Source organism: Medicago truncatula, chromosome 3, assembly GCF_003473485.1.
Source record: "Medicago truncatula cultivar Jemalong A17 chromosome 3, MtrunA17r5.0-ANR, whole genome shotgun sequence".
NCBI classification, from domain to species: domain Eukaryota; kingdom Viridiplantae; phylum Streptophyta; class Magnoliopsida; order Fabales; family Fabaceae; genus Medicago; species Medicago truncatula.
The window spans coordinates 40,698,698-40,711,860 of record NC_053044.1 but is presented as its reverse complement, the minus strand read 5'-3'; the positions used below and the strand labels follow the sequence as shown (position 1 = coordinate 40,711,860).

General features: G+C 31.9%; 1 protein-coding gene across 1 annotated transcript; it reads left to right on the top strand.

Annotated features, from left to right (window-relative positions):
- The first annotated feature begins 8,311 nt into the window (after positions 1-8,311).
- On the top strand, positions 8,312-9,960 carry LOC11443039 (probable E3 ubiquitin-protein ligase XERICO). Its single transcript, XM_003601464.4, has 2 exons — positions 8,312-8,465; positions 9,081-9,960. Exon 2 carries the CDS (start codon positions 9,177-9,179, stop codon positions 9,642-9,644), a length of 468 nt encoding a protein of 155 aa, XP_003601512.2. The 5' UTR covers positions 8,312-8,465; positions 9,081-9,176; the 3' UTR covers positions 9,645-9,960.
- The last annotated feature ends 3,203 nt before the right edge of the window (positions 9,961-13,163 follow it).

Below are 13,163 nucleotides of genomic sequence, written 5' to 3'. Positions count from 1 at the left end.
ATAACCAAAAATCACAAAAAAACATTTTTCCATAATAAACCTTGATCCTAAATCAAGTGATCGTCCTTTTTTTTTATTTTATTTTCTTAATCAAATATCAATCAATTTAATCATACTTCGAGTTATCTTTTTTAATAAAAAAAACACAAACAAATTCTTATTTGCCACTTGGCTTTTATTTTTAAACCTTTTTTCAAAAACTAATAAAAAACACAAAACCAATCAAACGTCGTTTTTTACCCCGAACTACGAGGTTTTGATCCCTCACGGGTACGTAGGCAGAGGACCATGTCCTTCCAAACAATAAAAAAATGTAGATAAATTAGGTCTCACTTTCTTTTTCTTTTTCATCACATTACTTCTTTCTTTTCAAAAGCAAGCAAGTTATAGCACATTAAATTAAATAAAACCAAGAGGTTCCCGTAGAGTACTACGGACGTAAAGGGTGCTAATACCTTCCCTTTATGTAACTAACCCCCGAACCCTAAATCTTTTCAATATGGGGTGTTCTGAACTTTTTTCCCCTTTTCTTTAAAAATTAAATGTTCGGTCGTGAAATAAATTAGTGAGTCAAAAGCTAATCAAATAGCCTTGATCTCCGAAAAATGACGCGACAGTTCAGATAGTAATCAACGTGATTATTGTTGTTCTTATAGGATGATAGCAGACCGTGCTGCCACTCAATATGAAACTGATCTGATTTATATTATGAAGCTTTGTTCATGTTTATAATTTATATGGTGATTTTTTTTAATATCTTATTCCTTATTGTTCCCTGCAAACATGCAGATTTGGTGTTGGATCACCATCAGTTGCAAAGTTATGCGCCGGCAGAAATTGAATTATTGTTGCAGAGCCATGGCAAAAATATGGAAGAAGATTATCCCATGAAGAACAACCTGATGTGTCCTTGATCCACCGAGCTCGCAATAGATTGATGTACGATGTGCTGAGGTATGACCTGTGCTGTATAGGTTGGTGGGTGCTGTTAGCAGCTTCTGTTTGCTCCTGCAGGGTCTGCTGTGGACAGCCCAGGTCTATGTTTGCACAACCTGCTGATGTTGGGGGAGTATGTGATGTTCATGGTGGGGTTCTTTTAGTTTTTGTGCAGCCTGCTGCTGTTGGGGACATATTGTTGTTAATGGAATCAATTAGTCATCAATTATATAATGTCGATTCTATTTGCACATGCATAATTTTGATTAAGTTTAGATGATTGCAATGAAGATAACCAATTGTAATTTGGAACCAATGATAGTAATTTTAATATGTCAAGGATTGGAAAGTGAATTTTAGATCCCCTTCATTGTTTAAATATTTTTGTTTTAACTTTCATCTGTATCAACTAAATGATTTCATTCCATCTTCTACATTTATTATTTGAACTTGAAAAGTGTAATCACTGCTATAATTATGTTGAGGAATGTATATTAATTTTTGGATATGCAGGGGGATCTTTTATATATTGGTTGTTAGTTTTATATATTTTGGCTGTTTAGTGGGCTTCTGGAATGTGCAGCGTGCTTTTTAGTGTTGCTGTCATGGATATTGCTCTTCCTGCTGTGCGGCCTGTTCAGTTACCCCTATGTCTTGAATTTTGTTTGGCTGGTATTAGTATTGTATCCGTTCCTATCTTTGTTAGTAATGGGGCAGCTAGGGTATTGTTTTGGTTAGGTGGGATTTCATTGGTGGGTCTTTAGGCCTTGGCAGCTTCTCTATGTGTGTTGCTGGCATTTACGGACGCCTTAATTTTTGGATTGTAAGGCATGGGTGTGCGGTTGATGCTTAGCGCGTCCGTATACTCCGGCCTCATTATTTGGTTGTCCATTTTGTTTGTTTTTGGGAGGTGTTCTATCTATATGCGGCATCATTTATATTCTATTGTTTTCCGCCGCGAGTGAGTTTGCATCTTGCATTTACTCGACGTGAATATTAGCTGATTCAAAAAAAATAAATATATATTAGATGTTAAAATAAAAAAAAAAATATTCGACATTTAAAGCTAATTAAGATAAAGAAAAATAAGAGCTACACATGCCGGTAAATTAGGCCTATATATATATAATAAAAAACACTATAAAGTTCAGACGCGTTGACACTGATAATAATTTAAGAAAATGGTAAAATTCATTGTTTATTTTAAGCGTTGATGTTGTGTTGGTATTAGACATGATACATATCTGACGTTGGGACACACCAATATGAGAAGTATGTGCTTCATAAAAAGCACTAGAAAAACATGCAATATGTATAATCTCTTCTTTTTTTAACCAATTCTTATTCATATATTTTTCGCAATGTACTAACATGAACTCCTATTTTACTGTATTTTTACTATTAACATTGTATTTGCACCAAAAACACATTATTTTGTATTTATTTAAATATTCTATTTGCCGTCAATATGACCCGTGCAGCAGCACGGGTGCAAGGTCTAGTTATTAAACAACAAGAGTGCAAAGGTGAGGAACAATATTTTTTGGGTCATCTTGGTGTTGTCTTGTATGAGTATCTTGAGACGAGTATTCAAAAGTTCTAGGAATAAAGATGACTCCACCTATTAAGGAATAAATGTACGACGATAGGAACAATTTTGGGTCATCTTGGTGTTGTCCTGTATGAATATCTTGGAGAAGAGTATCCAGAAGTTCTAAGAATAAAGATGACTCGCGTAACACCCCGTTTTTCCAACATAAAAATTTCATAACGATTATCAGAGTATTCAACACATAAACGAAATGCTACACTTCTTAAAAATCATAATTGAGATAAATAACAATTTATCCTTCAACATAAATTATTCAAAACTTCGCAGCGGATTAAATTCAACAACATAAATAGTCTTGGCACGAAGGCCTCATCAAAACATCTCATAAAAATCTAATTAACAACTTAATCATATAAATTCATAATCAAATACGTAAGGAATAGAAAATAGCCACAAAAGTTCCCATCCTGTTACGTATCAGAGCACCTAAAGACACAGTGAGGGATAGCCACTCACGACAGCAATCAACAGCTACTTATTCTTGATCACCTACAAGTTACTCATACGAAGAGCAACATTTCCAAGCAGAAGGGATGAGATTTCACAAAACAATAATATTAAGCATATAATTCAACAATTATATTTAACAACATGAAGACATCATAATATCATCATAGATAATAATATAATCATATAACACTTCATTAACAGCTCATATATATAGAATCACAACTTAATATCTTGACAACTTAACAACTTCGACTTGACTATACAACTTAAACCTCTTATATGCATGTGGTACCAATCCAGGGCATCAAGCCCTCAACTTAGTTGAGCTAAAGCTCCAGGGCATCAAGCCCTCAACGTGGTGAGCAAAGGCTCTAGGGCATCAAGCCCCCGACAATGAATGAGTATGCATGGACTCAACAACTTAACATCTTAGAAAAATCGACCTCTTATATAAATCCAATAATTTGGAACATCATCTTCCATCTTAGACCGAGTCATGCAGCTTAGTTAATAAACAAACAGCAACATAGGCAGTATATAAAACAGTTCATGATATAACAATATCAAATGCAAATCAACAACATCTCAACATCATAAATAATTCATGTAATGCATATACATTTATATCACATTATTAACAACATCAAATCATATAATTCAGACTTACTGGAACAACAACAGTAAGATAAACAACTTAGTTTCTTACCCCCAAGATCAACTCACATCAACTCGTGCGACAAAGGTCACTTTTAACCTAACAAGGTGTTCTGTAACTGGGCAACTCGCGAGGCGAGAGCCTCTACTCGCTATGGCGAGTTCAGGAAAAAGGCATTCGCCTTGGCGAACAAGAAACTGGGTGCTCTCGGGAATTTTACATTTTCCATCCAAAAATCCATTTTTAAACTTTCCCAGGTTCAATCTCAATCTAAAAACTTGCCTAATCATTATTATACATGTTCAGATACTCAGAATCATCTAAAGTTCGACTTAACAAGTGAAATCACAAATCAGGTTCCTCACTGGTCATACTCACTATGGCGAGTGAACTGCTCGCTATGGCGAGCTGCAAGGTGCAACTCACGAGGCGGGCAAAACTTGCTCGCGAGGCGAGCGATGAAGATCATCCCTCACTATGGCGAGGATCATCACTTGGGAGGCGAGCGATGAATGTTGGCTTTGGCAGAATTGCAGTTTTCACAAAAATTCACCTAAAGGCATGGTTTTAAGCTTAACATTGATTCCTGAAATCATCCTATGGATTATCTAAGGTCTGTAAATAGTTTCTACATCAATCTAACAACTTTTCATCAATTAATCCTCAATTTCTCACTTTAACCCTAATTTCCAACTTCTCTAAATTAATCATACACTTGTTAAATACAACCATCAGAATTATACTACTTAATAGAATTGAATGTTAGTCTCACCCTTACCTTAGAAATTGAAATCGCAGCTCTCTAGGTCTTCTTCCCTTCTCTTGGCTTTTTCTTCCTTTTCTCCAAAACTGAACGTACGTACTAACTTTTCTAAACTAGGTCTTCTCCTATTTATATCTCTTCTATCTATTCTATCTTATTCCTCCTTTTCCCCCAAAACTCTCTAAAATCTCAAAACAACCCTTCAACTCAATATTTATTTTATTTTCAAATCTTATTTTATTAAACAATAAAATAAGTCACAACACCTCATTAAATCACATAAATCACTTAAATCACATAAATCACACCAATCATATAAATATATTCTAAACTCATCTTAATAGATTCTAGACTCAATAAAATAATTAAATAAATCAAAACGGGCGTTACAACTCCACGTATTAAGGAATAAATGTACGACGAAGATGTTATTTTTAAGGGTAAAATATGCTTTTCATCCTGCAATTATAGGCCGTTTGATTTTTCATCCCTGAGCTTACTAATCCTCCCATTCTGCCCTTGTAATTACTAATCATTTGAAAGTTCGTCCCTCTTCCCGGATAATCACTGCCACGTCATCAAATTAGCAAAATGGCATGGGAATTGACAAAAATACCCCTGGTTTATTTTTAAAATTCTGAAAATTGTTTTTATAAATTAAAAAATCTGAAAATAATTTTAAAAAATAAAAAAATTCTAAAAATATTTTGAAAATAACTTTTTCGAAAAAAAATGAAATAATTTTTCACATAATTTTAAAAAATATATAATCAGATTTTTTCGAAATTAATATTCTGATTTTTAAAAAAAATCAGATTTTTTAATAATTTTCGAAATTATATATTCAGATTTTAAAAAATTATATAATTTTATATTTTTTTCATATTTCAAAAAATTATATTTTTTTAATTTTTTAAAATTATTTTCAGATTTTTAAATTTTTAAAAATAAGCCAGGGGTATTTTTGTCAATTTCCATGCCATTTTGCTAATTTGATGACGTGGCAGTGATTATCCGGGGAGAGGGACGAACTTTCAAATGATTAGTAATTACAGGGGCAAAATGGGAGGATTAATAAGCTCAGGGATGAAAAATCAAACGGCCTATAATTGCAGGGATGAAAAGCATATTTTACGACGAAGATGTTATTTTCAATGTTATTGGTACGACGAAGCAGATTTAGTTTTACCCCATTGTAAATGTATTATTATATTAATAAAATGTGATTTTATATCTATTACTTGTGTTCTTTTATTTTAGTTTTTATTTGCATTTATTTATTTATATCAAATAAAACAATTCAAATAAAAAATGTGTATTAAAGAAAAGTCAGTTTTTTGAATATATTAAGAACACAACGGCAGTTAACAGCCGCCGCTTAACTCAACGGTTGTTAACAACCGCTAGAGACATTTAAGTATTTTACCTGTATTATAGTGAAGTTTCATGTGTCAGAAAAGCAATTTTCTCTTCATATTTGCAGGTGCATTAACTTTTGAAAAATTTCTGTTTACACTTAATGATTTGCATAACACACATAAATGATCAAAATACTCCATTGATATTAACTACCATTCGTTCCAAAAAGAAAATTAAGCAGCGAAATGCAATTAACTACAGTTGAGGGTATTAAATGTCCATTTCATATGTGTGACAGCATATCATTTAGTCTAAACTAAAAAGCAATTTTTTAACTTTTATGTTTTGCCATTTAGATTTTCCAGCAATCTGTGGATTTTTACCACCTGCCTTATATCATGCACTCATTCTAATCATATTAATATATTCATCAGTGTGAGTAAAAATATTAACAATCTTCTAGACCAAAAAAATAAAATATTAACAATCTTTTCCCAATCTAACTATTGTCGCTTTCACACGAAGAAACCGTCAAGAAAATTATACACAACGTATTAACTAGCATGCTCATGCTGATTGAACAAAGAGATTAAGTTATGATCAGGACAACCCTCACTATCAATTAACTGGCTGCGGGAAAAAATGTTATCAAATAATTAATTTTTTTTATGGGATCAAATAATTAACTTATTCTCTTAAAAAAAAATTAACTTATTAAATTTTGGCTAAGAATTCATTAAAACATAAGATCCACTATATCTATAACTATGAATTTAGTTTAGTTTTGGTCAAATACATCTAAATGTCTTTTAAGTTTTTCGTTTTTTCTAAAGTGGTCCTTTAAGTTTCAAAAGTCTCAAACAAGTACTTTTAGTTTTTGAATCGTTTCAAACAAGTCCTATTGTAGATAACATAGTTGGTAATTGCTTCATTGAACTCATCTTTGGTACCAAATCTGACTCCTAACACCCACTTAAAATTAGTCATCTTTTCATGCATGACAAATGATGAATAATGCTCTTTGTTGCTATCATTTGAATCATCACCATCATCCTTTAAAAGGACTTGTTTGAAACGATTCAAAAACTAAAATGACTTGTTTGAGACTTTTGAAACTTAAATGACTTCTTTGAAATTTTTGAAACTTAAATGACCACTTTAGAAAAAACGAAAAACTTAAAGAACTAACTATGAATTTAGTTAAACACCAAAGTTATTACATATACAATATTAATCGTACAATTTAGTTAAACTAGGTAAATGTTCTCATGTAATAAAAGTCATGATATAATTAACATAAATCACAAATGAATCTATAAAAGAATGCTTGAAAACTAAACTCGCATGTAGTCCCAGCTGGCTATCAACGTCCACATATTAATTCTGAGTATCATCTCATTTTCAAAGTATGATCCAAAATGATAAAATAGGGGTTGAGACTTCAATTTATAGAAAATATCCAAGGACAATATTTTTTGTGCTTTGACACGACCCCTACATAATTGTGATGTAGGAATGTGCTTCGTTGAAAATTTTGCATCTTGTTCAACTGGGAGAGTTACAACTTGCATGACTGCAACCTTTCAATTCATGTAGATATATGTACATTTTTTATAAGTTTTTCCAACACCTCAAAAGACACCTTAAACTATGACAAAAACGGTTGTGAGGTGTACGTACGTAAAGAATTGCATCATTTTTTTCAAACTCAAAAACCTTGCTTATGTCATTTTTGTGTCGACTCCTTTTCATTCTTTATTAGTTCTAAATCAAAGACAAAATAGGCGATTTAGAGTATAAAATTCATATATAAATCACCCAAAATATTAGTTCCTCATTTAACAGCTTATCAAATACAAATATAGCCTCAAATTTTCAAAACAAATTTCATTCTCTCCGATAAGTGTTTCTTAATAGGACAATGGTGAAAAGCAAAAATTAGCAAGTGTTTTAATAACAATACAGTACATGTAAACAATTGAAATTGCAAATATATAAAGAAGAATATGTCTCATATCGGATACATCAGATTGGAGAATGTCTCATGATGTGTTCATAAGTAGGGATCCTCACCTCACAAATCGGATTTGTGGAGTTGTGTTAGACTCAACAATGATTTTTAAGATGGTATCAAAGTCTATTCAAGATTCATTGGACCACCTGCTATTAGGTTTTCGTTATCGGGTCATCCACCATTTATGTCAACGAACCAAGCCAAGAAGAAGGTCTGACAGTGTATTTATAAGTGGGGATCCTCACCTCACAAACCGATTTTATGGAATTGTGTTAGGTCCAACCACGATTTCTAAGAGAATACAAAATATATTTTTATTTTGAAATTCAAATAAAGATTTTTATGTAAAACACAACAAAATGAAGAAGACAAAGAAGAGGATAGCCATATGATCCATCCATATAAAAAAAAGAACTAACTATGGTTAAACCACTTTTGTCCAGAAAACAAGGAACTAGTAACCATGGTTAAGAAACTAAGGTTGCACTAATAATAGATAATCAATCAATCAACCCTAGCTAGCCTAGTAGTGTTAAGTGGGGTATATGGCTCTATAAAGCAAAAGAGAAAAGGGAGAGAAAAACACAATATCAAAAACTCACTTCTTGTAACAAAAACAACCTCTTCACAAATTGTTCTTGTTGACCCACATCACAAATCCTCAAATCCTTTATCTGTAAGTCTTAAAAATGCATTTTTTTTCTTCATTATTCTGGTTCTTTACTATTTTTCTCCTTTGTAATCCAACATGTTTCCATGAAATGTTAGATCCTAATTTAGTTTCTTTTATCTGTTTATTTTCTCATGTAAACTTGATCATAAGAATTTTTGGTAGGTTTTGTTGATGAAGAATCCACCTCAATGCTTATATTTAATTCTTGTTTGCTTAATCTTTAATCTGGAAACTTTGACATCAAATTATATGCTACTTGTTTGATTTGTCTCCGTAAAACCCCTTTGTTAGAATTTCTCAGTTCTTGTTTTTTTCCCTATTCTTTTAGATTTTAAGGATTTGGTTCTCTAGTTTAGGCTATTGGGGGTGAATTTTTTTAATTCTGATTATTAGTTATTAATTAAATTTTCCCTTTTATTTTCAATGAGATTTTTAAAGTTCCTATCTCTTTATCCAAATTTAGGGTATATTGCAAATTGTTATTTTACTCTCTCCTATGTAGAGATTTTGACCACTAGTAGTTCAATCAATTCAATCTTTTTGATTGATTAGTCTACACAATACTTTATTTATTTTGTTACAATTTTATTAAAGCATACCCTTTTGATGTGTTTGCAGGTAAACTATTAACAAGATCAAAATAGTTTCCATTGATAAATTCTGCTTCAAAATACACATTGCATCATAAAGTGTATCACAAATTTGTTCATCAAAATGGGCCTATCAAGTCTTCCAGCACAATCTGAAGGAGTGTTATGCATCATTCTAGTAAACACTGCCATGTCAATATCCATATTCAAAGGCATTATAAGGACTATCCTGCACATTGTTGGTATCATTGCTTCACCATCTTCCTCTCCTTCCCAAGACTACATTCCTCAAAACATACCTGAGTCATATGAAATCCATCTAAGTCCTTCAGATGATTTCGTTGAAGAGTTCAGAAGCAGAACACCAACACTTAGGTTTGATAGTGTGTGTAATAGCTGCAAAGAACCTGAACATGATTGCTCAGTGTGTCTCACTCAATTTGAACCTGAATCAGAGATAAACTATTGCATATCATGTGGCCATGTTTTTCATAAAGTGTGTTTGGAGAAGTGGTTGGATTATTGGAACATTACATGTCCACTTTGTAGGAGTCCTTTAATTCCTGAAGATGATGCATCTTGCTTATGGTAAGAGCAATGATTGAAGCATGCACAAAATATCTAATGGAGAGGTTACTTCATGTACAGTATATAGTGTGTAAATATCTGTGACAGTTTTGATGTACCTATCTATGTATCTGACTTTTTCTTTAGTCTTCTTAGTGCTTTTGCCTTTTATGATGTAGAGTTAGTGGAGGGTTTTGTTTACCTTGTTTTTTTTCCTTTTCTGTATCATATGTTTGCCACATATGAGATTAGGGATATATATACTTTTTGGTTATTTGTGTTTGTCCATAATGACCTCCTTGTTAATTATCTGATATTATAGAAGTCCCTTTTTCTCTTTTTGCCAGCGCTTTTGATTATAGTGAAGCATGTGATGAGTTTGGTTATAGAACTTTGGTATTAAAATATCTTAGAGTCTTAGAGACCACTGACCCCAATGATTTTGCTACATAATGCAGGACTTGAGTTTGATGAAATGGTCTTGCTAATGAGTGCCTCCAGACACTTTTTAAACATTCTAATTTAAGAAATTATCCACTATTTATTTCAATTTCCAATGCATTAAATACAATGATTTTCATAAAAATATATTATTTAAAGGTCTTAAACATTTCCTTGAACGAAATTATAACATTGACTTTGTTTGTCACTTTGTGATTTTGTTAAAGTTTTAAAACATAATTTTTGTCAAAATTACAGCATACACTTTTGCAAAATTGACTAAACATGCACATATTTAATATTTATGCACGTTAAATGCCACCTACAATTAAGGTCCCAACCTCATATTAGACAAAAGATAACAAAAGAGAAGAGAACAAATTAAAATGGAATTGAATATATGCTTTTAGCATTCTGCTCAATATTTAAAATTTTGTATGATTGTATTACAATGTTAAAATTGTTTATTTATTTTTTCTTTATAAATATTGAATAGTATAGTATAGTTACAGAGCGCCACAAACTTTGAATTGAACAGCACTTCTTTGTGATTCTTGGGTGGTATAATTTTCAAACAACTCACATATATATCTGTCTGTTGCTGGCACCAATAAGGATGGCCATGAAGATGTTAGGAGTTAGGACACCGTTGATTCTTATTTTTAACCGATAAATTATATTTATACATAGTAAAAACCGTGTTATTATTATTACACTTTCGAAAGACACAAAGTATAATTTTATGTGTACATTATGGGTCAGTTTGGTATAAAAAGGTGGATAACTGATAAGATAGTTTATAGATGATAAATTTATAATTGATGATTTATATTCTAGCTTATAATTGATAACGGATAAGTTAATTAATTGAATTTATAGTGTTTGAAAAAAATTAACAATTGAAGTAGCTAATAGATATAAAATGACAAAAAATACATTTAATTATAGTAATTTTTTTTTTTAATTAAGATTGCAGGGGTAAAATGAAGATAAAAAATTATAAACTATAAGCTATTTGAGTTAAGTTATTTAAATTCGTTTAAGGCCCCGTTTGGATAGAGCTTATTTTGAGCTTATGAAAAAGAGCTTATGCAAATAAGTAAGCTTTTATCTTAATTCATAAGTTCTCACCAATGAAAAGTGTACCTTCATAAACTATTTTTTCATAAACTACGTTAACAAGCTTATAAATAATACATTAACACACATTTATAAATAATATATTAACAAGCTTATTTGCATAAGCTCTAAAATAAGCTAATCCAAACTGGGTTAGTTCATGAAAATAAGCTGTAAAAATGACTGTTACCAAACTTTTTTTTTTATCATACAATCTTATAAAAATAATAAGCTTTAAACTCAATTTTGTCTTAAACAAAACATTATGCGACTTTTTTGTAGTGGTCAGGATTTGAACCCTGAACCTTGCATATATTATTCATTGTTCCTACCAATTGAGTTAAACTCACTAGTACAGACGTTATGCAACTTTAGAGTGAGAGAAGTTGAACATCAGTTTATTATAAAAATAAATAAAACAAATTAACAAATATGAAGCAACGCTTACTCCCTCCCATCCCATGAATAAGTGAAAAGAGTTATCTCCAATCACCAGCATTTCATAAAATAAATAAGAATGAATATCTTTTTGGTGGTTGTTCACATGGGAAGGTATAAAACCTTCCCACCATGGGAAAATTTGTTTTAGCCATTAGATTAATTTGAAAACACCATCTTATCATACACTTGTAACACTGGATTATTTCTTTTACACCTTCCACCACCCTTCTCTCTCCTCCCCACCACCAACAACATCAAAACACACCACCAATTCTCCTCCCACCACGCCAGCTCTGCAATAGCTTGAATGACACAGATCTTCTCAAACAGCTCTCATTCATGAATCTCCGAGTATCTTCTCCAACATTATAGTTTTTTAATTAATTTTTCATATGATTTAACTATGGTTTGAAAATTAGAGTAAACAAACTAAAATAGTGAATGAAATTAAAGCGCTTTCTTGGGTTTGGATGTTGAGTAGGTTGAAGATAGCTTCTTTCCTCTTCTATGAGTGGACGTGGAATCCACGAGAATGTCTAAACAGAAGATGAACACGGCTGTCTTTTTGAATCTGCCTTTTTGTGCTGTTGTAGCTGGAGCGTTATTGTTGGTGCGGTTCTATGGGAGGGATTTTGTAAATTTACTTTTATGGAGTTTGGCTTGTTTCCGCCCTTCCATGTATATCTGTGCTTATTTTCTACTTGTTCCTTGCCACTGCTTGTTTTATAAGGTTGGCAGGAACCTTTTGTTTGGTTGTAACAGCTAGCTCTTTTAGCACTTCCGGTGCTTAGCACTTTCGATTGATATGATGGGTAAATCTGCAATTTTATTACTTGTGAGTAGATTTGGTGAAGAAGAAAGTTGGATGTTTTTGTGAGAGGTGTGATTTTGAATTGCAGTGGAAGAGAAATGAAGGTAAGTCATGCTTTGGTTCACACACTTAAAGAGGTTTCAATTATTGGTGGTGTTTCTTTGAAGGTGGTTGCTGGTTGTGGGAGATGGAGCCTGGAGGGAGACGGCCACAAAGCTGGGAGCAAGATGAGAAAAGTTTGGAAAGTGAAGCTATTGAGATCAGATGTGGGAGAACATGATAAGCTTTAATAGAAATGCACAATCTAACCATTTATCTTGTGTGACCCATGGTAGGAAGGTTTTATACCTTCCCATATGAAATGCCACCTATCTTTTTACACATTTAAATTGTGAAGAAACTTCAACGTCACAATAAGAACATTTTAGTATGGATTCATTATTAAAGATATGAAGAAACTTGTAGTTTTATAGTGAATGATAAGTGATAAGATTTTTCTTTTGGTCATTTCTAGGGGATTTAATTTTAAGCACGTGATTTATGCAGTTCATGAATGAAAACATCTACAAAATGAGTGTGTCGCATTCAAGTTTCGCTGTAATGTTAAGGAATTTTCTTTTTCAATTACTATTTGCTTGTAAAAAATAATTATTTACGTCACTTTATATTTTTTTCTTTACATTAATATTAAGAATTATCGGTGTAAAATAATTTTACATATCAGCATCAATC

What these genes read in the sequence shown, in the direction of transcription:
- LOC11443039 (XM_003601464.4), top strand. Translation starts at nt 9,177, where the DNA reads ATGGGCCTATCAAGTCTTCCAGCACAATCTGAAGGAGTGTTATGCATC.